Below are 27,008 nucleotides of genomic sequence, written 5' to 3' on the forward strand. Positions count from 1 at the left end.
AAAAGTAAGAATAAAATAATAATAAAATAATAAAAAATAGTGAAATATGTTGAGAAGTATTGAAATATTCTCAACACCTAAATATATATTAAAAAATAATACATAAAGAGAGAGTAGAGTTTCTCAACAAACACTCCAAAACAATAAATAACAATAATTTTGATGATCCAAAATATTGTCACATACCTTAAAAAAATATACATGAATAGAGAGTCAAGTTTCTTAACAAACACTTCAAAATAATAAATAACAATGATTTTGATGCTCCAAAATATTCACAACATCGTGGGCCATTTAGAATTGACCTTTTCTAACAATCTCAGCATTAGATTTTGAGAAGGAAAAATGCTATATAGGTGATGTGATTGTGAATAAAAAAATATTAAATAATAATAAAATAGTAAAAAATACAGCCTCATAAGTCATATGATACGTTCTCCGCAGCCCTGACAGAAACAAAAGGTCCAGAATCTCCAGATGCTCCGAAATGTGCTGGGATGCTTTTGTCACCTGTAGAGTGGTAATATAAAGAACGGACGTTAGTGTATACCGCTGCGCCTAATTGAAGGTGGTCTTCAATCAGCCTCCAAATCACCTCCGCCGTCTTTTGCTCCGACTGAGAGAGAGAGAGAGAGAGAGAGAGAGAGAGAGAGGATTTAGTGCTGGTGCATGCGGCTTTCCTGACTGAAGAAATAAATATGGATTCAGTGATTCGTGGGTCCTTTACCAAACGTTCTTCAATAATCTTGGGTATGTGCTTATCTCATTTGAGTTCAGTTCTTGTCAACAGTTAATTAATTTTTGCATGTCGAATTTATTTGTTTATTTTGACTGTTTTTTGGGGTGTCTGCCGGTCTGGGTCAGTTTTAGATGCTTCGGATTGCTTCAACCGTAGTATGACTATGACTGCATGCAGCTCACTTTTGCGGTCTTTCTTTTTTGAGTTCTCACACTGTCACACACTGGGTTTGATTTGCTGAAAACAGAAAAAAGGTTGCTCTTTACGTCTATTTTTTGGGTATCTCTGACCTTCTATGAAGAAGTTCGTTCTTTTTTTGGTACTTTTTGACTGAGAGGAGGTGAGCATATCCAAAATTTTCCATTACCAGTAAACTAAACAAACAAACAAACAAATAAAAGACTTCACTCTCTTGCCTGTACCATTCTAGAAATATGGGGTTTTTTCCCTGTTTATTATTTTTGCCTACGATATTTTTTCCGATTTTGAGTCCCATTAAGTAAAACTGAAAGATTCAAATCAAGAGAATCAAATATTTGTAAGTCTATCATTATTCTTATTTTTTCGCATCTAAGTGAGAATTTCCGAAAATTATTGGCTCTTATAAATTCCTTTTATTTTCAGTGAAAAGTCAAAGGGATGTAAGGCGGTATCTAAAAAGTGCCTTTTGAGTAGAAAAATGGAGAAATTCTTTAGATTTGTAACGGTGTTTGTGAAAGTGAATTGGTAGATTTAAAAAGTTGGATAACATTTTTATGAGAGGTGATGTTTTGGTTTTCGTATTTTTTTCATAGCAACCCAGGCATATGATTAGATGAGCTTTCTTTTTGAAAAGTATAAAAAGATATTTGGACTGAAGTTGAAAAGTTTATTTTTTTGAAAAATTTTGAAACAAAGAATGGAAACCAAACAAAGCGTTGTATCTGCCACTTCATGCTACTGGGTATGTTGTAAATAATGCGATGTAATAACTGGCAGGTGCAAGCGACTGGAGGAGTGACAGATTGAAGAAGGTTTGCTCTCCAAGTATGGACACTGATTCCTCAAGAATTTAACTTTTACATCTTTTATTTGTTTTACTACTCTGTTCCTTTCGCAAATGTAAATGTCCTTGTTTGCTTTTCTGTTTTGCTATTTTTTCTTCTCCAATTCCGATTACACTTTCTTTGGGTAGTCAAAGATTTTCTTAATTGACTAGCATAGCTGATACTTTTCAATAAGGATCTGGAAATTTTATATCCACAATTGGCAGGATCGTGTTCATTGGTTTTATAAATTATTTAAGGTAAACAAGATGGAGAACCTTGTTAGAAGTTGCTGTTCAAAGAAATTTATAGATGTCATTTTGCAAAAATGGACAGAGATGCATTGAAATTTATGAACCTGAAATTGTCTTGGACTACTGAAAGGGGCACATTAATGCCCAATTTTTATAACTAAACCCATGTATAAGGAAACTAGACATTGCCATGGATTATTGTCAAGTTCAAAACTTCTCAGAATTATTAAAGTACTCCTGTCTCCACTCCAAAAGAGAACTCATATGTTTAAGGTCCCAAACATTTCTCAAAAAGGTGCTGGCAACAATTAACTTGGACTTGAGCACATAATCTTCAAATTCAAAACTGTATAACCAACCAATTATCGTCCTGTGGAATGTGTAGAATTGTTTTTCTTTGATAAGAAATAATTAATTCAGCAAAGCCTTTTTCCCAACCAATTATCGTCCTGTGAAATGTGTAGAATTGTTTTTCTTTGATAAGAAATAATTAATTCAGCAAAGCCTTGGGGGGTATGTTTGATCATATATTATCATTAATTTTCTGGCAGGTTTAAGCTGTGTGCTACTTTTAGATTCGTCTTTTGGTGTCTTCCTTTTAGGAATAATTTTTAATTATTCTTTTTTCAGTTCCTATCCAGACTGTCTTACCCTTCCATTTATGTAGATGTAGGTTCTCATCTAGCCGTCAAACTTTCAAGATGTGGAGCATGGAATGTCTTGGATAGACACTTAGATATCAGGTCTCAGCAGCAGTTGTTGAAGCATAATATAAGAGGTTTTGAGGAAAGAACCAGTTTTCACAGGGGACGTAATAAAAAATGCCTGGTGAATGCAGCCTCTGGACACCCTCTTGAACCTGAGACTGGAGCTTATCAACCGAAAAACATTTGGGTCACGCTCAAAAATGCGTTAGATGCTTTCTACAGGTTTTCACGGCCACACACAGTTATTGGCACAGTTAAGTTTCATATTGATAGCATAAATTTAACTGACTTGTTGTATATTTTTTAATTTCTAGAGAGGTCTAATCTTACTTTTCTGTGAGCAGGCATTAAGCATAATCTCAGTTTCTCTACTTGCAGTCGAGAACCTGTCAGATATATCTCCATTGTTTTTCACCGGGGTATTGGAGGTGATGCGTCAAAAATCTTATCTACCTGAATTTTCCATTGGTACATTTTATAATCTTTCTACCTTTGCATTGTTTTTCAGGCTGTCGTCTCTGCCCTATTCATGAATATTTACATTGTTGGTCTAAATCAGTTGTCTGACATTGATATAGACAAGGTAGGCATCGTGAATGAATCTTACTGGAAGTACTTCTATAACTTAAATGATAAATAAACACAAATTATGCTGCCTAAGGACTGAGAATGGTACTATTGTCTGAGCCCTCCATATATCTGTGTGTGTTTGTGTTTACTTGGAAGATATGTGGGCTGTCTAATTGTATTCTTACACTGTGGTGTTTCATTGCAGGTTAACAAGCCATATCTGCCATTAGCATCAGGGGAATATTCTGTTGGAACTGGTGTCATGATTGTGACGTCTTTCTCCATTCTGGTATTAAAATTAGAATCATTGCTCTCAGCAGTTTGGGATTGGTTGCATGGGTGTTGTATTTATATAAGGGAATGAATGTGTATGGTACATAATACATGTGCACAACACCGAACCAGATTACATTTGATTTAAACTAACATTATGTTCCTGTCTCACCTTAGGGGGAGAACCATGGAGGAGTGTTTTTCAAGACAGCATCAGAATTCTGTCGATTCAACTTAAATTCAAGTTATTCTTATAATTTTAATATAGCTTATGTCAATCTAGTGATCCACGTTAGAATTTTGTTTTCTCCTTTTCATTTTTAGATTAATAACGCAGTGTCCTATATTTCTATTTTTATGATTTGCTATGCATGTCATCTGTAAGAGATAATCATGAGAGATAAAAGGAGCTCTAATGCTTTCCCTGTCTCTCTATGGTTTCCAGATATACAAATCAGTTTTTTTTGTCCAAAAACTTGTTTTCATCATTTAAGTTATGGTTTATAGGTCTCTTTATTTTGATACTGGCTATGGAACCCTTTATAAAATGATTTGTTGATTGGAAAGTCAAGTTGTATGTTGAATAAAAGAGAACTTGGACTTGAATAATCAAAGTTATTAAGGTATGCTTATTAGGATTAGTGCATCATTAGTAGATGAAACCAAGCTGCTTTTTAACAAAATCAAATAAATAGGTTAGATGTCAATCTATTTTCAATTGTAATTTACTTATAAAAAAAAAAAAAAAATTCAATTGTAATGCAATATTTGCCAGAATGCTCTATACTATTTTTTCTTTTCAATTTTAATTTGTAAAAACTAAAAACTCCTCGAGTCTTCTGATTATTAAGTTATTCAGTGCAAATTTTCCCTGATTTTGAAAATTTGAGCATTGATCCCGATTCTTTACCGAATGTTTGTTTATTTTTTCTTTCCTTTTTGACAGAGTTTTTGGCTTGGATGGATTGTTGGTTCATGGCCATTGTTTTGGGCACTCTTCATCAGTTTCTTACTTGGAACTGCTTATTCAATCAATGTGAGTTGGTTTTGCTCACATGTAAATGCAGATTCCTCAGATATGGTGAAGTTATGAGTTACTGATGAATAATGTGTATCTAAACTGTTCTTCTATCTGAACTGTAGTTCATGTGGTCTACCTATTCTTTCTCTTGCAGTAAATGTAATGCCCCGTACCTGGATGGGTTGGAGAGTTACTACATTTCACTTAAAATCATATATCACAGTACATATATAGATTCCAATTTCTCAATTACACATAGATTTCACTATTTTAAATCAACTACTCCAAATAATTAACTAGGAACACTAAAAAATCTTGTCAACCTCTCAATATACCATGTTATAAGAACACAACAATTTTGCTAAATAAAATTCTCCAATAACCATGGCATCCTTTTGTGCTTAACTAATCTTGTCCATGCTCCATAATCTTGATCCTTAAGTGAAATATTTAAATTTTCTGAAAAATATTGTGGAGATAAGGGATGAGTTATCAATAACTCATTAAGCGGAGAACATATACTAGTATGTAAACATGAGCATTTACAGAGTTCAAAATGCAGAATAAAACATTTTTAGTTTCAAAATGCAGAATCAAAACATATTATAAAAAATATTAGAGCGACGGTTCGAAGTATTCATAGTAGAAAATCATTTGGCATAGCATAACTGATCATCATCATTAGAATCTAATTCCATATTTAATCCCCGTGGTAGGGTTATGCAAACCCCGGTGGTCAACCGAGCAGAAACATAATATGAAATCTTCCCTTTATCATTCTAGGAACCCCAAGTGTGTACACAGGAAAGCCCACACAGAAAACCACTTTGTTTCTAAAGTGAGTGCACCAAAAATTAAAAAGTTGGTATCAACCCAAATAGAGGCCATAGTTTTATACCCGTGGTAAGGTCAAAACAGAATAGAAACAGAATGTCATGCTAGAGGTTTTCAGATGTCACATTATATCATAACAGAGTACAAAACAGAGCAAATTCAGATCATCTTCATATAATCATGCATAAATTTTCATATTCACTCTTTTTGCACAATTCAAAAACAAAATGCAAAAAATAGCTCATGTCTGCACCAGTCGTGATAGAAAAATACATTTTTTCTTCTAATACAGATTTCATGCATAATGTAGATAAAATGACTGAGGTTGTTTCCAAGTTTTCTTTTCATAACAAAACATGCATACTTTTTTCATAAAATCAACCTCAGTCCATTCGTTTTATGCAAAGTCTAGTATGAGAATCCTGTTTACCTGGACTTTTTAACTTTTCTGAATTTCCTCATAACAGTGCTAAGAGAATATCAGTCATCACCTATAAAATGGCAATGAATTTGCATAAACTTCTAATTGAAGAAGTATGTTGTAATGAAAACCCTAACTACATTAATTAACCTATATTTCCATAAATCTAAAATCCTTGAAACTCTAAATATTATTCCTCTCCAAATATTCATAAGATTAGACCCTAAGAATGTTTCCACCTTCAAAATATCATAAAACTATCAATCCTACCATCAACACTTATTAGACACTGGTAGTTTTGTAATTTAGAAATAAGTCACTTGGGTTTCATGTGAAAAAGTTTTAGATTATCCATTTGGTCTGTTATATTGGAGGGGGAGGGAGAGGGAACGTGGAGAGAGAAAGAGGGAGAAACTAAGGTGAGAGAGAAAGAGGAAGGCCAAAGCCGGGTGAAGGTTGTTCACATGGGCACTTCAATGGTGGCTACGTACATGGGCTAGAGCTGGCCGGGTAGGTCTTGGCTTGGGTGTGTAGTGGCTTGTGGTGGCCACAACGTGGTATGGTGGTGAAGCTATAGTGTACGTCTGCGCATGGCTAGGGGCTGGCCAAGGTGAGATGTGGCCATACACAGTGGCTCTCGGTTGAGATGTGGAGGCAACTAGTCTCAAGATTGCTATGTTTTTGTTGTGGAGAACAGAGGATGTCGGCTGGTGTTCCCTCTGTCCGCGTGTGTGTTTCCATGGGTGTGGCTTGAAGCTGGTCGACTCGGTTGCTTCCGGCGGAGGCTTGTAGCAGTCCTATGGCAGTGTGGCTTTCAGTCTTCTCGTGGCACGATTGTGCAGTGGGTGACGTGAAGGGCTGGACGTGGCTATTGCAGTGTGGAGGAGGAGGTTGGGAGGTGGGAAGGAATCCATCTATAGGGCTGGGTGTTGTCGTGAGAGGGAATGAGGTATTGTGAGAGAGAGGAACCGATGTGTGGGATTAGAGGGAGAGAGGGAGGGCGACGTGGGGCCTATTCTATGGTGGTTGATGGCTGAGATGTTGAGGCTAGGTGATGGTTTCATTGTGCCACAGCGCGGGTCTTCATGGAGACTGTCGGACTTTGCATATAGGAGCTTCATGGTGGAACTGCTTGTGCAACTACACATATGTTATGTATATATATGTGGTATCCTAGGGCAGAGAAAGAAACACGACATGTATGCTATGTGGGTATGGCAGTCGATAGGGGTTAGGAATTTTAATTGGAAGAGGACTCTAGAATTGTAATCCTAGTAGAAAGTGGAGACATGTATGGCTTAGGGTTATAGAGAAATGGGCATTGGGCCTAATGGGTTTTGGTTTCATTTCATGAGCCAAAAATTCAGATATTCCAATGGGCCCCCGTCCCTAGTCCAAAACAAGTCCAACTCGCCCGATGAATAATTTTGGGGTTTCAGAAAAAGAACTCTTGGGCATAATACCAAAATTAAAAGTGGCCCACTTGATCCATAAATATTAAATGGACTTTAACTTTAATTTTTTTTAAGCCCAAAGAAAATTCCAAATCCACCATAAAAATTTAGCCCGTGGGCTTATCCAAAATTATCCCAAAAAGCTCACTTGAAGTTTTTCTGAGATATTGGACCATTAAAAGTAATCTAAGCCAGATACATTTTATTCATTTTTCATCTCAAAGGATTTCGGGTCGGGCTGTTACAGTAAATGTCCAAAATTTACGGTGAAAAATGTGCAAAAGAACATCTGATTTTTCCAGCATATAGGCTATTCTCACCCCTTTACCTATATAAGGCATGTTGAGTATATACACGTGTGCGCAATAAACTCTTATTGCCGATAAGCCAATAGTTTATTAGATCTTTCCAAAGGGAAGCAACCCTAATTAGCAGGCAATTAACAGAAGACACCAACCATTCGCAAGTATATTTTTACTTTCTGTATCTTTGAGCCTCTTTTAGTGTTCCACCAAACAAAGCTCCTCGTAATTTTTACAATATACTTACACACTGTGTGACACATGCTACCATGCTTAGATCACTAGCCTTAAAAAGAGGGAAAAGGTTCAGTTCTAGTTGAGTTATATTTAGTGGTTGTATTTGGGAAAGTTAATATGATGGCTTGATATGATATATATAAAAAATAGTTCATTTTCTGAGATGATGATCTTTTACTCTCTTCCTCTCTCCTTTTTTCCCCAATCTGTTCATAGTTGCATGTTGGAAAATTGATATTGATTGTTATTCTGACTTGCTCTTGGCATACCTTCTACTGTTTTAGTTGCCTCTATTGAGATGGAAGAAGTTTGCAGTGGTTGCTGCAATGTGCATCCTGGCTGTGCGGGCAGTGATCGTTCAACTTGCATTTTTTCTACACATGCAGGTATATTTATTTTTCTTGGAGGTTATAATTTTCACTGTTCTATTCGCTATATACTTAATTCATCATTCAAATGGTAATCTGAAAACATAGTATAAGTTCAGTTCTATGGCAAGGGTGTCGGGGCCAAAAGAATGGTTACTGACACGTACCTGTCATGTTGCAAAAATTGGTAAACTTGGATTGTCTGTTCTTTGTTGTTTGTTGCATTTCCAGTACTTGGTTACTAATGTATATTACAATTTTCAGACCCATGTGTTCAAAAGACCCGTTGTCTTCTCAAGGCCACTGATATTCGCAACTGCATTCATGAGCTTTTTTTCAGTTGTTATAGCATTATTTAAGGTAACAGCTAATTTCCTTTTTTAAAAATGGACTGGTAAAAGTATGGTTTAATTAAGATTCTGAGTTATTTACTTATTTAATACCACATATTCAATTCTTTTCGAGTTGAAACATCACATTCAATGTTAACCTTTTTCTGGATTTTGTGTAGGATATACCTGATATTGATGGAGATAAGATATATGGCATCCGCTCTTTTTCAGTACGTTTGGGTCAAAAGCGGGTTAGTTTTTTTATACGAACTTGATCCTTCAGTGCAAGATCTTGTAAAGGCTTATAAGTGTTGTTTTTTATATTGTTTGGTTGTGCTTGATTGACATTGGCCAGGTATTTTGGATTTGTATTGCACTCCTTGAAATGGCTTATGGTGTTGCCCTTTTAATGGGAGTAGCATCTTGCAGCTTTTGGAGTAAACTCATCACGGTAATTTGTTCAGTTTCTCAACTACTTTTTTGGTAATTTTCTTAATCTGTAGAAGGCATGGAGGACAAGCACAACCCTCATTCCTCTTGAGTTATTGCATTGCTTGGTTTCTCCCCACTCTTTTACTTTAAAAGATAAAAGGGGTAAATATATAGAAAACGGTTAAAACTGCAGTAGCTCATGGAAGTTGCTTTGTTACTGAAAAGACTAATGGTGATAAATATGCTTGTGTACTGTATTGGTATTATATGATGGTAGGTTTTTGCTTTTGCCGTCATTCTTGTTAAGCCATGGTAACATACAACCACTTTAATTCCCTTGGTTACTAGCCAAGAGTACTAGGTACGGTTTATCTCATAATAGCTCAAACATGAAACAAGCACAGCTGCTTAGCTTGAAGTTCTGACTCGAAGTTGCAGGAAATATGCAGACACTTAAAAGCATTAGCAAAAACTATTACTTCAGCTTGGATTAGTTTCACCATTAGGGGGTGGAATGACTTTCTCAATTCTTTAGCATTAGTTTTACATCGAGAGTGATAGAAAATACTAAAATATTTACCTTTACAAGTGATACTTCACAAACCTGAGGGTTCAATGGATTTTCAGAGAATCCTGTATGGAATATTGAGTTAATGGTTTATAGAGATATTCAGTTTTGTTGTTTCAATATAAGTGACCGTACTATATGCTAACTTTTAGAGATGTTGTTGTTATCTCTCTTTGCATTGGTTTAGGTTTTGGGACATGCAATATTGGCTTCAACACTATGGAATCGTGCCAAATCTGTTGATCTGAGCAGCAAAGCTGCAATCACATCTTTTTACATGTTTATTTGGAAGGTAACATAGGCTATGCTTCATATTGTCATAGATTGAGCTACTTTTATTCTGTTTTCACATGGCCCTTTATATGTAGACTATATAAATAAAATGTTTTAATTGGATTTAATTCGGAATTTTCACACGAAGAAATGTGGCTTAAACACAACTTTGGAACGTTGTTGTCCATCAATGCCTTACTTTTCAATCATGAAACCAAAATAGGGCTGGCAAAGTCTGACAAAATTTCTGGAACCTGCTCGAGGTAATTGAATGAGTTTGGTTCCTAGTTATGTAAGAACTAACTGCTACCTGCCTACCCATTGATTATCTCAACTAAGAGCAAAATATTCCTATGTTTTACTCGTACAAATCACTTCATTTAGCTGGAAGTAAATTTCATAAATATGAACTGTTGGTGGACTAGATGTTGAGCTGAGCGGGAACCCTGCTGCCAACTCTATCTAGACCATGGCCCATTGGTCCCGGTCACATATGTTTGATCTCGGTTATTAATGTACCTTTGAAGCTTTTCAATCTCTCTGTTACTTCCTAGATATTCGACTCATACTGGTATGTTTTCTGTTTACTAGTCCCATCTCGTGTTTCCTTTTGCAGCTCTTCTATGCTGAGTATTTCCTCATACCACTTGTCCGGTGAGGATGCATAGCATTTTCGATAACAGGGTTAATAGGTGAAGTGATTTACGCATTCGAAGTTGTATGCGATGTTTAATTACCTCCCCTCACCCCCGTGAACTCAAATCTGTATTAGGGAATCTCGTGTTCAAGGATTTGTAAAATGCATTTAGAAACTCCATCGCCATTCTGCAAGCAGTATATCTATTAGTTTTGTTAAACCAGCATTGTCCTTATCGAACTTCAACTTTTGACACATTGGGGTTACTTCCTTGGTGGAAACAATTTGAAGGGATCCTACTATCTTACAACAAGCATGCATCTACAATATCTTAACTCTAATGGAGAGTACAAAATGTTCTCCAAATCATTTAAAAGGTCATGATGCATAAATGACTTGATTAAAAAAAATAAACTCATGCTCTCTTTTCCAACATATTTCTCCTGCCAAATACTTGTATTGGCCATGAAGGAAAATTGATTCAAAATCCATGCCGTCGCTACTTCTTATGTTTTGGAGCCCAAATCGTTGACTACCAAATCCGAGGAATTAAGATTTTGTAACAAGGGTATTTTTTGAGTTGGAATTAAATAATTTTATAGGTCAATAATTTAAATGAAGATTTATTTAAAAGATAACATATTGAAAATAATGAAATCTAACGTGTAAAATAATATTTTTTCTAAATCGTATATGATGGCTACGAGCTACACAAAAATAAATAAAAATAATCGTAATCAAACGGTACTATAAACATAATCAAGTCAAGAAAACAATATTATAAAAATAAAAAAGTATAAATACCAACTTTCTTTGCAGTAGCGCCCAAGCAACGGTGACGTGGCAAGAATGGTAACCGTCGATGCGTTCTACCCAAGAAATGAAAAACCAGTACAAACCCGCTTCGGCTCCACGCTAAAACCCTACTCGCCTTTTACGGTCTCATTATCCCGAGCCCTCAACGCTGCTATCACCAAAACCTTCTCTTTCTATTTCTTTCGCTCGACGCTGAGCCGCCTCAATTCTGTCTCAGGCAACTCTCTCTCTCTCGCTCTCAAATTCTCAATGCAATCACTATCGTTTCCGTACTATTTGTCATTTCCCGCTGCTTGGTTGTTGAGAAAACTCGATCGAAAAAGATCTTTCTGGTTTATTTTTTGAATCATAATGTGTTTTAAATTTCCTTTTACGATGTCTACATTTGTAATGTTTTCGGATTCCGACGCAGACATTTGATCGTTCTAAGACTTGCGAGAATGGAGGGCTCAGTAGAAGAAAAGGCGAAAGTCCTGGATTCGGAAACGGAATCAGCTTCCGAGCAAACCCTTAGCAAGAAGTGAGTTGACTCAACAAGAAAACTGTGTGTACTGTTATTTTTATCGACAACCATGGATACAAGAACTGCTGTCCTTGGATTTAGCTTTTCATTAGTTTTCTGAGCCAAAATAAAGTACTTGTAGGATATCATTACGATAATAAGTAGGATAGTTAAGGAAGACTTGGAATTAGTGTTGTGGAGCTTATTAATTGTTACACCAGCTGTAAAATAAAAATATTCCGTTCTGTTTTTTTTTTTTTTTTTTTTTTTTTTTTTCGGTTTTTATTTTGGGGAATTTCACAGTGCTCGCAAGAAGGAGTTGAAGAATAAGCAGAAGGAAGAGGAAAGGAGGCAGAAGGAGGAGGAGAAGGCAAAACAGGTACTTGCATTTGTGGAATGTTAATTTTCTGTCTAAATCATGAGAATCCTAGAGATGGGTTTGATGGTTGGGTTGTTTTCTTTCTTGATGAATTCCTGTGATTGTTCACATTTGTAGTATTTTCTTTTTCTTTTTCATATGTACAGGAATCCTAGTTCAGACTTGTTGTTGAGTATTAAAATTCTATTCGAGTATCTTGATGAAAAATATTGCGTATAGGTGCCTTTATATAAATGATCATTTATAGTGTGTTTCACAATTTTGATTAGACATATATTATGATGAGTAGAGGAATGGTGTGAACTGAATTATTTAGGACATTATTTTCTTTGGTAATGAAAGGAAGAGTAAAGAAAAGTATATTTAAAATGTCGTCTCTTTGGTAATGACATTCTTTTCTTCAAATGTATGATTGCTTCCTTTCATATCTCACACCATGCATCAATTTTAGATGGAATTTAAGTGGGTTTTGTTTCCTTTTACCTCTCTTCTATTTCCATTAGATATTCAAACGTGAGAATCGATTAAAATTTACCCACTTCACTTTTTTGCCTTTTGCTCCTCCCAATAAAAACCCACTCTTGTTTTTGACATTAGGTTATTGGAAATATTTAGACCAATTAAGTTGGGGATTGGGGTTTAGTTCTTGTAATGTGATTGAGTTGCTAGATTTGATAAAAAGTAAGAGCTAGACTTGTAAACTAAAAGAGATTTTTTGGAAAAAATTTGGTGAAAAGAATATGCCACATGGATTATAGTATTTTTTTTTTTTGGATAGATAATCAAGAAATTTTATTCATAGAAGTAAGCCCAAGTACACAAGGAGGCCACGGGGATTATGGTTACATTGGGTACTTGTTAATCTTATATATTGTTTTATTACAAATCTCCCCTTGGGAACTATATTATTAAACTTATAATGAGTCAGGACATCTTGGAACATTTGAGATAGTGATATCCGCCCCCCCCCCCCCCCCCCCCCCCCCCCCGGGCGAAATTTCATAGTTATTTGCTAGTATGGATGGGAACAATTTCAGAATTTCTTTTTCTGATTGGCATCGGGTGTCCAAGAACTGCGTCTTGACTAATCCTGAGGGTGCATATGTTCTCGGCAAGGAGTTTCCTTCAAATGCACCTCGAGTAATTTAAGGAGAAAATCCCCTAGTCCGATGGCCCCTAGAGATTGTTTGCACCCCAGGGGATTTGAACCTTAGACCTAGGGGAGCATAACCCCAAGGCCTTTATCACTTATGCCAATCCTTATGGGTTTCGGAAAATTTTAAGTAATAGGTATTGTTTATTGGATTCCTCATTTTGATGGAAACAATTTTTAAATTTTCGATGCGGTGGAATGTATTGGTCTACATTGATCATAATGTTTGGAATTGGATGTGGCTCGGTGCTATTGCCTTTTTAAAAAAAATAAGTAATTGAAAATTTATTGAAGAGTGCTAGGCGTGCCCAAATACACAGGTTGCATACAATTGAAACACCTAATTAGGAACAGAACAGCGTGTCGTTGCTTGTTATCTAAGATAATAATCTTAATCTCAAGGTCATATGGAATAAATTTGCATTTAACATACAGGCTGCTGCTGTGGCGGATTCCAAGGGTAAGAAATCTGCAGCTGTTGATGATGAAGATATGGACCCAACGGTATAAGTCTATTCTTGTCCTGTATTTGTTTGCATTTTTCCCTTAAATTTCTTGATTCTATGATCAATCTCTAGTTTTTATTCTTCCTTGTTCTTCCTGCAGCAATACTTCGAGAATCGGCTGAAACATCTTGCAGCTCAGAGAGCTTCCGGTGTGGAAACATATCCTCATAAATTCCACGTTTCAATGTCCATCCTTGAATATGGAGAGAAATATGGAGTGCTAAACAATGGGGATCATCTCGAGGATGTTTCAGTAAATTTGGCTGGTATTGAAATCAGGGATTTCTTGTTAGTTGGTCTATTGTCTCTTGCTGCGATGTGCATTATGGTGATTCCTTTATTGTCTATCTTATGCAAGGGCGCATCATGAGTAAAAGGTCTTCCTCTTCAAAGCTTTATTTTTACGACCTACATTGTGGTGGTGCTAAAGTCCAAGTTATGGCTGATGCTAGGTATTTTATCATGCTCTGTCTGTCTCCTTCCCTCTCTATAAATATTTCTTTCTTCATTAGATTTTTATTTGTGCTTATGATCATCATATTTATTTTCTTTTTAATGCAACTTATATGTCAAATTATATTTCTATTAATTGAAGAGGTGGAAAATGGCTTCGATTTCATAAAGCACAAACCATTTCCCCTGCTGAGAGTTCTTTTTTACTCTCGAACTGAAAATCGTTTTTTGTTGACTAACGGTTTTTGCCAGCACCAAACATCTGAAAATGCAGGAAATGTTTTCCAAAAAACTATTTTACTTAGAATCAAACATGGGCCTAATGTTTGTCATGATGGTTTTCCTTACCCCTTTTTCTTTCTACCTTTACATGAGGATTAAGAGATTTTTCATTTTTCGTGACGCAGCAAGTCAGACTTGAATGAAGCAGCATTTTCTATTTTCCATTCTAATGTAAAGCGTGGGGACATCGTTGGTGTTGTTGGTTTCCCAGGTTTGTGGTGCTACCACTGTAAACTTTCAACATGTTTATGCGTGTATATGTTGGTGTTGTTGGTTTCCCAGGTTTGTGGTGCTACCACTGTAAACTTTCAACATGTTTATGCGTGTATATGTATATATATGAAACCGGGGGCCTGTGCACTCTTAGGATTAGTTGGGACTTTGTTTTGGACACCCAGTGCCAAAAAACAAAATGTATGTATATATGGTCTCAACTTCGGTTTACACTAAACTTATCAATTCAATCACTTAGGGCTCGTTTGGACACTTGAAGTATCTCAAAAGTTTGTGAATAGTAATGAAATTGTTTGTGAATAGTAGTGAAATAGTTTTAGTTAAAATGTTTTATTAAGTGTTGGGAAATGAGAGAAAAAAAGTTGAATAAAAATATTATAAAGCTAATTTTTTTTTAATGTAACCCCTAGGGGTGGGCTCAAGTGGTAAAGGTCTTGGGCTTGGGGGTATGCTCCCCCCAGGTCTAAGGTTCAAATCTCCTTGGGTGCAAACAATCTCTAGGGGCCATTGGACTGGGGGATTTTCTTCTCGAATTACCCAAGGTGCACTTGTGGGAAACTCCTTACCAAGGGCCTGTGCACCCCTGAGATTAGTTGGAATGCTATTCCTAGACACCAAGTGCTAATAAAAAAAAAATTGTTTGAATATAATTTTTTAATATTATTTTTGTTTTGAAGTTTGAAAAAATTATATTGGATTTTGAGTCTTGGTTTAAAGTTTGTAAAAGTTGTAATGATTAGGAAATAATTAGATGGAAAAGTTGAAGATTTAAAGTTGAAAGTGTTTTGTGTTTGAGATGTTTGGGAAGGAAATTGTGAGAAGTTTTGAGAATATCTCATCTTAACTCATTACCCAAACGTACCGTTAATGTTTCTATTGTTTTTTTTCACTCTTTTGATGTTTTATAATGAAGTAAATATTTTGTCGCACAAAAGGAAAAAACTATGGAAAGGTTAGAGAGAACCCCAAATATACAAGTTTAAAAGTGGATGCTTGAATTGTTGCCTCATATTTTTTTTTTTTTTTTGCATTTGTGAGCTGATTCAGTTAAACTCAAACTCATAAGCTTAGAATCCTATTTTTATTAGTGTTTTCTTTTGTCATGTTCTCATTTCAGGACTCCATAGCAACTTAGCTTAAGAAATAAGCTTTTCACTATCTCATTGGTAAGAGAGTTGCCAGGTTTTGCTTTACCCAATGAAATGGGGCCAAAGTTTTGAGCTTGGTTGGTTATTCCAACTTTATCTGGATGTGACAAACGTGACTGCATTAAGATAGATTATAATACCATAATAGCCTTTTTGTGCAAAACCAACTGCAATGGGTTTTTACATTTACTGAGAGCAGCCATTTGAGCTTATTTTGACAATGGCTTGGAGAAGAGAATCAGACCGATGGATTTAGAGCCATCTATTATTTTTCTTGTATTTTTGGTCTGACTATTTTAAGAAGTATTTTTTTCCTATTACTCGTTTTGAAGCCCATGACTTTTAGCAACTTTAAGAAAGTGGTCCTATGTATAGATATGGACCTGCATATCGTGAGGTATTTCCATATATTTGAATGGGGATAATTTTCATGATTTTCTTTTAGCTTCTACTGGCTCCTAGCTTGTATTTTGGTGTTTTCTCTTGTATACGTCCTGTGTACTTGGGCCATGCCTATTTACTTGCTTCAATAAAATTTCTTATTACTTATAAGAAAAAACATATTTGAATTAAATTTCTTATTACTTGTAAGAAAAAATATATTTGAATTTCAAGGTGGGCAATTAGGTTTGTGAGTCGCTGTTTCTTTAAACGGTAAACACCTTGTTTTATCTGGTTACATTTTCTTTTTACTGATAAAAAGGTTTACTTTCTAAAATTCTCATTCATTTCAGGTAAAACCAAAAGGGGGGAGCTAAGTATTTTTCCAAAATCATTTACAGTCTTAGCACCTTGTCTCCATATGTTGCCAAGGCAAAAGGCCAAAGGTGCTTCTGACAATGCGAATTTGAAGGTGAACATAGTTTTATTAACGATTATGGTGCTAGTAAAGTTCAATTCATGACCTCTTTTGGTTTTATTACTACAGAAAACTGAGGTCTGGGTTCCGGGGAGTCCCAGGAATCCTGAAACATATGTTTTGAAAGATCAGGTATTGATTAATATAATAAAGTTCTTTTTGACACTGTTTTAAACTGCAATGCTTGAGCATGAAATATCTATGGTATCGATTATCAAAAAAAAAAAAATCTATGGTATCGATTAAAATCTTAAAATTCAGTGCAAATGTAGTGCAAATTTTCATGTTTGGGCTTGCTATAATGTTCTAGTAGATTCATAGAATTTGATTGCTTTTGCATTTGGATTAGGGATTGTGATGTGGGTTTTTGTTTAAAATTTTAATCTGGGAATTTATAATATTTTCAAGCATCTAAATCTCAAATTTGAATACCATGAGAGAAGTTGTTGTTATACAAACTCTATCACTATTCTTATTTGAAAAAATCTACACAACTTCCTACTATTCACACAACCTCCACACATCACATTTTTTTTTAATTTTTATTATTTTTTTCTTTTATTAAATATTTAATATATGGATAATGAATAGAAATTTTTAATTAATTTAAAAAGAATAAATTCAAAAAAAATCTTTAAAAAAATATTAAAAATTTTAAAATTTTAAAAAAATGTGGTGTGTGGAGGTTGAGTAGCATTCCTCTTCTTATTCTCGCACCATAAACATTACTATTTTTACCATTCTCACACTGTTGTTAACACCTATACCTCCATTATAATTGCCCATCATCAATAACATTCTTATTTATTGATAATTAAAAAATAATAATTTCCGCCACCAAGAGGCACCGCCATCATCACTATGAACACAGCCACTGCTGCCACCAAAGCCATGGCACCGTAATGTTACCCGTTCACAAAAATTTCCACTGTTTAGTTTACTCATTCAAGTAATTAAAATTTAAATTTGTTGGGAGTGAAATTTCCTTCAATCTATAGTTCATCATTTTGAAAATTCCCAGAGTTTTTCGTGTATTTTTTCTAATCGCAATCTGAATTAACTTATTTATGAGTTTTCACTTGTCAGTTATTTTCTTTGAGTCATTCACAGAGAGACGTCGGTTTAATGTCAAGCTGTAACTAGTTGTTGTTCCTTTGCCTTGACCTGAATGTTCATAAACTCAATTGTTGGGTAATCGATTCTCTGATATAATTTTCCTTATCATTTGAACATTGGAACACAATTTTCCTAGGAGTCAGCTTTTGGGTAAGGTTGGCCTTAGCAGAAAGTTGCTAGATGCTATTTTGAAATATACAATTGCTAAAAGCTGGTCATATTTGAAGTGTACTAACATTTTTTCTTTTTTGGGTAACTTAATCTATTATAGTCATTAGCATCACGGCATGTTGATATGACATTGGTAGGATACTGGGTGCTCAAGTGATTTTGAATCTATAGGGATGTGTTTTGAGTTTTTTTTTTTTTTTTTTCCCCCACGTATGTGAAAAAATCTGAGATTATGCCAGCTATTTCACTTGCTGTTTAGTGCGTTTCTAAATATTATTTTCCCCCCATTCGGTGCTTAATTCTATTTTGTTTTGTGCCAAGGAAACTCGTTATCGCCAACGGTATCTAGATCTGATGTTAAATATGGAGGTTCGGCAGATCTTTAAGACGAGATCTAAGGTCATCAGATATATTCAAAGGTTTCTCGATGATCTTGATTTCTTGGAGGTAAGTTGTTTGTCTGGCTGCACTTAGGAAAAAAAACTGTTTGTCTGGCTGTTCTTGTTGCTCACTTTTTTATGGTGGTATTTTCATATGTTGCTTTCCTTTAATTTATTTTTTCACCGTTTGATATTTTTTACCCTTAGGTTGAAACGCCAATGATGAACATGATTGCTGGTGGAGCAGCTGCCCGTCCATTTGTGACCCACCATAATGAGCTGAATTTGCAGCTGTTTATGCGCATTGCGCCTGAGCTCTATCTTAAGGAACTAGTTGTTGGCGGGCTTGACCGTGTCTATGAGATAGGAAAACAATTCAGAAATGAAGGTATTGATTTGACGCACAATCCTGAGTTCACAACTTGTGAGTTCTACATGGCTTTTGCTGACTACTATGACTTGATGGAGATCACGGAGAAAATGCTAAGTGGTAAGGATCAATTGGTACATGTTGCAAACTAGTGCTTGTTTCCACGTGTAAATTTTATCCTCCAAAAATTTGGAGTTTTCTTCCTGACATAAGAAATTTGTAATAGGGATGGTCAAGGAACTTACTGGTGGATATAAAATTAAATATCATGCAAATGGGCTTGATAAAGATCCAATTGAGATTGATTTCACTCCCCCTTTCAGGTGTGTCAGCTATACATACCTGTATTACCATAAACCATAAAAATAAATTTTTGGGGTGATTTGCTGGTTGTGCAGATCAAAAATTTATTTCCTGGTTGTATTGCCTGTTGTAGGAGGATTGACATGATCGACACATTAGAGAAAATGGCAAACCTTAATATTCCCAAGGACTTGTCCAGCGATGAAGCCAACAAATATCTGAAAGATGCATGTATTAAGCATGAGATCAAATGTTCCCCTCCTGAAACAACAGCACGTTTGTTGGACAAAGTAAGTCTTCTCTGTCTAGTTCACCTGTTTTTATAATTCTGATGAACGAATCAGGAACTTATGTGGCTTTGTGATCATCCATTATGTATTAAGTAGATGCCATATCTGTGAGGATTTGTGAAATAAACTTCATGTGTAGCTTCGGAATAGCCGCTTCAAAGTGAATTCTCTTTAGATGCATCTATCCAATTAATCTTTTGAGCTATTTGGTATATATGAATTATATAAAAGATTTCAAAGGTGCCTAGAGGACAGGCTGGTCACAGCAGAGCAATGACCCAAGTCAATGCTATATCAAGGAGCAGAATCAAAGACTTGACTGTGAGCAATGGCTTAGGTTTTTGGTTAGAACAAAAAGCTGGAATCAAGTAGATTGAAGAGCGAATCTTCTGAGTGTTTGATAGCTGTTGTCAGACGTAATCTTGTTTTTTTGCTTTTGGCTGCTAACGTAATGATTGTATGGCTTCCACTGATAAGTTGTAGCTGTTTGATAAGTAAGAGTAACCCCAAGGGGTTGGCCCAAGACGTGAAGGCCTTGGTCTTAGGATATCATTCCCTTCAAGGTCCAAGGTTCAATACCTCATGGATGCAAACAATTCTTTGGGGCTACACCCCTTGGTGAGAAACTAGCGATTTAACCAGTTCCGTATAGGTAAACTTCCGAGAGTGCGGTGCACGGGAGTGGGGTTTACTCTGCAGGGGTGGGTTTGAAAGGCCCTGCCTTGGAAAGGTTCCCTAATATAAAAGGAGTAAGAATTCTAGTATTAAGCTCGAGGGAGCATAATTGACCATGCTGAACAATGCTGATGGCAGGCTGGAAATGGATTATTGTATGTAATACAATGTGATGTTGTCTATAACTTTTTATTACTAAGTTGTTTGATGCTGAATTCTTATTTGGCCTTTTCAATTTGAATATGTTTTCTCATATACCAATAAAAAGAATTATGTTTTCTGATATGATCCAATTTTATTCTGTTGTATGCTAGATGGGCTGTGAACCATCAGGGTCTAATAGAATGCCTCTGTTATTTCTCTCTCTCTCTCTCTCTCTCTCTCTCTCTCTCTCTCTCCCCCCTACCACACACACACACACACACACACGAACAAAATGCAACCTCTATCATGTTATTTCACGTGATGACTTGTAAGAGGTTTGAATATTTCTTAATCAAGGTAGCCCATATTTTTTAAGCGATCATAATTTCAAGCATGTTATGATGTTTACCTTAATTTGTGATTTGTGCTGCAAGAATTGTGATATCATTTTTGCATGATTGCAGCTTGTTGGGCACTTCTTAGAGGAGACGTGTGCAAATCCTACTTTCATCATTAACCAGCCCGAGATAATGAGTCCTTTGGCGAAGTGGCATAGAGAGAAACCTGGCCTTACTGAACGTTTTGAATTGTTTATTAACAAGCATGAAGTATGGTTGCCCACCTCCAGATTCTTGGTTTTTTTTTTTTTTTTGGGGGTGTCTATGTAATTCATGCTTCTGCTTTAATTATCTGTAATTGCCAGGTCTGCAATGCATACACTGAACTGAACGACCCTGTTGTACAACGGCAGCGATTCGCTGAGCAACTCAAGGTATCACACTTCATTTTTTGTATGTTTACCATTGAATCAGTTCCTTTGGATTTTTTTTTTTTTTTTTTCGTGAATGATATGTGTGGTTTGAATGCAGGATCGACAGTCGGGTGATGATGAAGCAATGGCTGTGGATGAAACTTTCTGTACGGCTCTTGAGTATGGTTTGCCTCCAACTGGTGGTTGGGGATTGGGTATTGATCGGCTAGCTATGTTGTTAACTGATTCTCAAAACATTAAGGTTCTCTCTCTTTCTTTACATGTGTGTATGTGCACGCATATTTCAATGCATTGAAAGCATGGGTATGCCTATCTTTATTGCATATGTGCAATCAATTTTCTCAGCAGACTCACCATCTCCTTTATGCTAACTGTTAACAGGAGGTTCTTCTGTTCCCGGCCATGAAACCTCAAGATGAACCTTCCGCTAAAGGTAGTTATTTTAAATTTTTCCCATGCATTTTTTCCGATTAATTTTGTGGACATTTTCTTCTCATGATGTAGAATGGTATGCAGTTGTATCGGTGACTTTCTAATTTATATAGTTCATTGACTTGTGTTTTGTCCACTGTTTAACAATTTGTCATTGGATTTTCTTTTGGACAATCACAGGGGCTTAGGAAGTTCAAGATTGTGAAACCCAGAAGTTACTTTTTATTTCATGCGCATCTCCTCACCCAAATAGAGGACGTCTTATCAAATATCTGATCATTATTATTTTTTATTCCTGCCACAACTAGAACATTTGAGATACTGTCATTTAGTTCAAAATAGCATTTCATGCTTGTCTATTTTGTTAACTAGGTTTCTTTAGATTTCATGCAAATCTGAAGCGCTGTGTTGAATTCAATGAAAGTTCAAGTTATTGGAACTGTCGTGACCCCTTCTTTCTCCCATAAACACGCACTGACATGCACGTATTGTTGGTGAAAAATACGATGCTTTACCCAAAGCATCGGCCTTAATCACAATACGCATGGAGTTTAAACCAGCTTACACCGTATCATGTATTCATATTCTCCTCCCATACATTTGCTTTCTCCATTTGATTTAAGTATATTTTAGGTTTCTTACTTCCAGTAATGTTCATTTCATTGCTTCAACCTATTTTAGCTCTATTTTGAAGTTATTATTCTTTGTTTTGTCCTGCGTCAAATGTATATCCTAGTGCTGTCAGATTTCCATTCCACTGTCCACTGTAGAAATTGCCTTCAGACCGGTTTTCTCTTCTTCTCGTGTTTGTTTTAATGTAATGTACTGTTGTTTCCTTCCTTTGGGAGTTTAGTTTAGTTGGATTTATCACCTCCCTTTTCAGTATTTTATTTGCATTGCAGTTAAAAAGGCCATATAATTTCAAAGACTAGATTCTCTCTATCGTCTCTCAAATCTCATTTTCTTCCAAAAAGCCATGCCCATATTCCAAGAAATCTTCGTTATGAGGAAAAGGGTATAGACCATAACGTCCAAAAAGCATCTGAAACCAGGAAGTAGGGTAAATGCAATCACTTTGCGATCCCTCCAAAGGGATTAGTGACAATAATTGCCTAACTGTCTGTCATCTCTGCCAAAGTGGTCAGCTTGGATTTTCCCTTTTTTACCTTTCAATGATAGGCCTTAAAGGTATCTTTTCATCTTTGAGTCACAACAAAGAGGTGGACAGTTGTAAGATATCATGGACAGCTCAATTTGCAAATGAAAATGTCTTCCCAAGGTTGAAAGTTAAATGGGAATTATGATGATGGTCCAACATGGCAGGCAATTAGACGACATGCCACTTGCTTTGTCTTGCATGTTTTGAGTTTTATTCAGCATATCATCAGGCACGGTCTAGCCCTATTTTGTGTTCCATGTGCTATCATTCATTCCACAAGCAAGTGTTCCCAATTCTCAAATAAAAGTTTGCACAGATTTGGCCCCACTACTTTACTTGATGTACTCCCTGTCGTGGTACCTACTGAAATACTAAATGATGCTTCAAAGATTGCAATTATTGAAATAGAGGCACACCTAGAATGCAATTTGCCTTGGACAAGATCCTTATCTTCTCACCCCACCTCGAAAATAAAAAAAGGAACTATTTTGCCCATTAATATATTGTTGTTCTCTGCAAAAGTAACTATGTAATCTGATGATATTATGTTTGTCCAAATTTAAGAAAATTGAAGTGACCAAGTCGAACCCTTTGGTTCCCGATGTTATTTTCATGATCATCTCGTCATTTAAACATTCATAAATGAAAAACTTACAAGGCATAACGAGTTAACTACCAAAAGGAGCCATTAAGCGCAAGGAGAGTAGAGTGGCTTGACAAAGGTGTCTATGAAGGAAGTTGATTTCATATTCAGTTCCTGGTATGGTTGTCATTAATATTTGAAGCCTCAGTAAATACTTGGTGTTACTAATAAATATTTAGGTAGTGTCTGATTCAAATCACTCTATTTAATTTGTAGGAACGTGGATTTTTTCCAAAGGACTCTGATCGATCATGTGAATCAATATTCAATCTTCTTGGTCTAATATCGTGTTGGAATTGATTAACTTGTTTCCAGTATAGACAAGCCAATATAATTTTTCTTCAGTTTTAAAACGATATTTCAACTCAGTACTTGAGCAGCCTACACACATACATCATGCACATTCAAGCAGGGCCCAGAGCGAACCCAAAAAACACACTAACAATGACATGAGTTAGTACTCTATCTATGTAATTAGGCAATTAGCATGAGTTGATGCGCACAAGTGGTGATCACATTCTTATGTTTTAATGAGTTAAGCTTGTTTGTCCACCCAACCCCACCTAACCAAACCAAACAAAACAATTTTTAAGAAAAAAAATAAAATCTTAGAAGGATCACCACACTAATGCAGCTAGGATCGATTATCAAACTTTGATAAAAGGACATGATGCAGCTCTAAAATAATATGTCCCTTTATAACAATAAATTATTGAGACAAATTTGAGTGAAATGAGGTCATCATCATGTGTACGTATAGCTTTTTGTAGGACAAATGGGATTAACGTGTCTGCAAGCTGCATGACCCATTCAGGCCTATTATGATAGTTTAGTTGAATTAGAATGCTGCTTGCATGCATATATGATACGTTATGTTGATCATTTTGTATAGCTTTTCATGAGGATATATAGATGGGTGATTGATTATATATCTTCTTTGTCAACCTGTCGTTATCAACGGTGCCACTACCCCATCCATATGAATAGCTTAAACCAATAATATTATGGCATGCATGTTGACATGCTGCTTGCTTAGCTAGCTAGTTTGTTTTAACCTTTTTCTCTTTTCTAATAAATCATGTATAGGCACGGAAAAATGGCACGCGTCCGTAAGGAAAAATCAAATAAGTCATATGCTGGTCGGCAAGGAATTAGAATGAATGCAGATCGAGGCCGGGAAGACGTGCCCTGCATATATACCAGTTTATAAATAGAAGAGCTCGTTTACATGATTTTGACTTTTACCCTTAATAATTAGCCATTTTTTTTTTCGGCTGAGCAGATCGTTACCTTCTAATAACAAAAAGGTAACGTAATTTCCACGCTCGCTATATATCGTTCGTCTTGATAACGTTAGCTTCTCTTTGTATTTACTCTGCAAGTTGTTTTCTCACACAAACAAAGCACGCATGCATGCAGGGCCTGTTACAAGACAAAAATATACTAGTTTCTAAACTACTAAATAATCAATTTGAGTCTAAGTCCATGAAAATATATAAGAAACAACATAATATAAACAAATTAATCTTGCTAGCTATATAAGTCCAAAAATACTTCTAACAAAATATTAATCTGTATACATGTCATGCGAATATTAAAAACTCACCTTGGTGAACAAGTTGAGAAGAATGAAAAAAAAAACACGAATCTGAGGTCAGTTGTTTGACACACACAACAAACACACACGTACGCAGGCACTCTGTAATTGCATATATATATATATATGTATATTATTGGCATGGGCGAGCAGTCAATGTTAACATTTTTAATTAATCTCACCCACTCTAGCTAATTTAACAAAACAGCCAAATTAGTAATATGGAGATTTCAGAAAATTTCTACTAATTATTCTAATTAAGTAAACGCTGTCGTACTCTTATGAAAATGACAAATAGATCTTGCAATAAACGCACCTTAATTTTTTAACATCCCATTTCCATTATCATCATATATATATTATGTATGTATGTAGATCTTAATTTGCAGTCAAATGACAACAAAATTAAGGTGCGTTTATTGCAAGACGTGCCGTGGGGCTAGCTTCAAAATCAATATATATATATATATATATATATATATATTATGCTTAATTTGTCATCATCATGCAGCCTTTTTCTTAATCCATGAAACGTTTGTCAAGCTAATTGGAAGAATATATAGGCCGGTTTCTCAAAGGTTGTAGTTTAAAAACAGTATATGATGAAGTTCCGTCTTTTCAAAGCATCTAAAGCCATTAATTACCTATTGATAATATATATATGAGTTTTGCTACATACAAAAAAAATCGCGTACTAATCTGCGTACCAATACTGATTCTTTCATACTTAAAATTTTAATTAGCATTATTTTTAATAAAATTTACTTTTTAACCAATCACAATAGATTGATGCATATATTAGTACATAATTGTGCTTGTAACTAGATTTTTCCTATATATATATATCAGCTTATAGATGTACTCGAACCTAGCTAACAAGATTCATGGTCCAACATTTAATTTAATTCCCTTTTTTATTAATAGAAATAATATTTACAGCTTTAGGTATTGTTGCCCAAATGACTAATACAAGAGGGGGGTGAATTGAGTTGTATTTAAAAAAATAACAATTATAAATCAAATATACAATATAAAATATAAACAAAATACGAAACTATAATAAATATAAAGAGTAAGGGTAAGAGAGAAACAAACTCAATATGTTAATGAGGTTCAGCCTCACTGCCTACGTCCTCGCTTCAAACTACCCCTTGAGGATTTTCAAATTCACTATTCAACCTCTTTCAGGTGGAAATAGAAACCTATTACACCTTTGAATAACACCGCTACAAAGGATCCGTGTAGAACACATTTTACACTTGCAATCACCTTATACGTGGTGATTCAACTATTCCTTGTGTAGAATACTTTCTACACCCACAAGGGTTATATACACCCTTTTACTGATACAAGAACTGATAGTTGGTAGGTTATCATAAAATACTCATCAATGAGTGAAATAAGAACAATACAGCGCAAACTATATCTATCTCAAAATGAACAAGGATTAAGACTTAATACTTAGAGAAGATAGAATGAAAGTTTTGAATAAATGTTGTATACTCTGGATGTTGTAAATGTGAAACTCTCAAATGATCTATTTATAGGCATATGAGATTTCATATTCAAATTTAAAAATATTCACATGTCAAAGACTATCATTCACTTTTTCCAAAAATTCAAATAAAAATTTCTTCTTTTTCAATTGTCAAAGACAACATCATTCATTTTTCAAAAACTTCAAACCTAATCTTTTACTTTTGGCATATGACAAAAGGAGCACACTTTACTTTTCAAAATTTTCAAACCTAATTTTTTTACTTTTTGCATATGACAAAAGGAGAACATTTTACTTTTCAAAATTTTCAAACAAAAACATCTACCTTTTGCATAAGTAAAAAAAAATCAATCACTTTTAAAAATATTAAAATAAAATATGCACATGTGAAAGATAACAATCAATTATCTTTAATATTTTCAAAATATTCATGGACATATTGAAAATGTATTTTAATGTTTTATGATAAAACATTAATTTTAAGCCTTAATCCTAATTTCGAATTTTTAAGATATTTACAACATTACTCTATGACTTTAATGTGAACTTGTTTCCTTCTTGCTTATGCTTAGTTTTTTGATGTGCTTGACTCCATTGTATAGATAACTTGAGTTTGAGACTCATTTATTATTTGAATTCATTTGCTATCATCAAAATCTAAGTGTAAATATATAATTAT

At 35.1% G+C, this 27,008-nt stretch overlaps 2 protein-coding genes across 3 annotated transcripts; both read left to right on the forward strand.

The window, feature by feature from the left end:
* The first annotated feature begins 438 nt into the window (after positions 1-438).
* On the forward strand, positions 439-10,667 carry LOC122315331 (homogentisate phytyltransferase 1, chloroplastic). Its single transcript, XM_043131187.1, has 13 exons — positions 439-750; positions 1,718-1,765; positions 2,686-2,978; positions 3,070-3,153; positions 3,234-3,308; positions 3,501-3,584; positions 4,515-4,604; positions 8,122-8,223; positions 8,470-8,565; positions 8,717-8,788; positions 8,893-8,988; positions 9,725-9,829; positions 10,427-10,667. The coding sequence occupies exons 1-13, from the start codon at positions 699-701 to the stop codon at positions 10,466-10,468; spliced, it is 1,239 nt and encodes a 412-aa protein (XP_042987121.1). The 5' UTR covers positions 439-698; the 3' UTR covers positions 10,469-10,667.
* A 659-nt stretch (positions 10,668-11,326) lies between these two features.
* Positions 11,327-21,871, forward strand: LOC122315330 (lysine--tRNA ligase, cytoplasmic). Of its 2 annotated transcripts, none has more exons than XM_043131185.1 (18): positions 11,327-11,480; positions 11,676-11,783; positions 12,069-12,144; positions 13,733-13,801; positions 13,904-14,069; positions 14,162-14,255; positions 14,664-14,749; positions 16,655-16,773; positions 16,849-16,911; positions 18,388-18,513; positions 18,654-18,936; positions 19,043-19,139; positions 19,253-19,409; positions 20,693-20,836; positions 20,932-21,000; positions 21,098-21,241; positions 21,382-21,433; positions 21,613-21,871. In XM_043131185.1, the coding sequence occupies exons 2-18, from the start codon at positions 11,704-11,706 to the stop codon at positions 21,618-21,620; spliced, it is 1,833 nt and encodes a 610-aa protein (XP_042987119.1). In that variant the 5' UTR covers positions 11,327-11,480; positions 11,676-11,703; the 3' UTR covers positions 21,621-21,871. The 2 variants fall into 2 exon arrangements, with proteins under 2 accessions (XP_042987119.1, XP_042987120.1); XM_043131186.1 differs by having other exon boundaries at positions 11,466-11,595.
* Positions 21,872-27,008: the final 5,137 nt, after the last annotated feature.

The sequence above is a fragment of the Carya illinoinensis genome, chromosome 7 (assembly GCF_018687715.1).
Source record: "Carya illinoinensis cultivar Pawnee chromosome 7, C.illinoinensisPawnee_v1, whole genome shotgun sequence".
Classification (NCBI taxonomy): domain Eukaryota; kingdom Viridiplantae; phylum Streptophyta; class Magnoliopsida; order Fagales; family Juglandaceae; genus Carya; species Carya illinoinensis.

Coding starts and splice junctions, on each gene's coding strand:
- LOC122315331 (XM_043131187.1), top strand. CDS start 699: ATGGATTCAGTGATTCGTGGGTCCTTTACCAAACGTTCTTCAATAATC. Junction 1,766..2,685: donor GAAGAAGGTTTGCTCTCCAA/GTATGGACACTG, acceptor CCATTTATGTAG/ATGTAGGTTCTCATCTAGCC. Junction 3,154..3,233: donor TTTTCACCGGGGTATTGGAG/GTGATGCGTCAA, acceptor ATTGTTTTTCAG/GCTGTCGTCTCTGCCCTATT.
- LOC122315330 (XM_043131185.1), top strand. CDS start 11,704: ATGGAGGGCTCAGTAGAAGAAAAGGCGAAAGTCCTGGATTCGGAAACG. Junction 13,802..13,903: donor ATGAAGATATGGACCCAACG/GTATAAGTCTAT, acceptor TTCTTCCTGCAG/CAATACTTCGAGAATCGGCT. Junction 14,256..14,663: donor CAAGTTATGGCTGATGCTAG/GTATTTTATCAT, acceptor TTCGTGACGCAG/CAAGTCAGACTTGAATGAAG.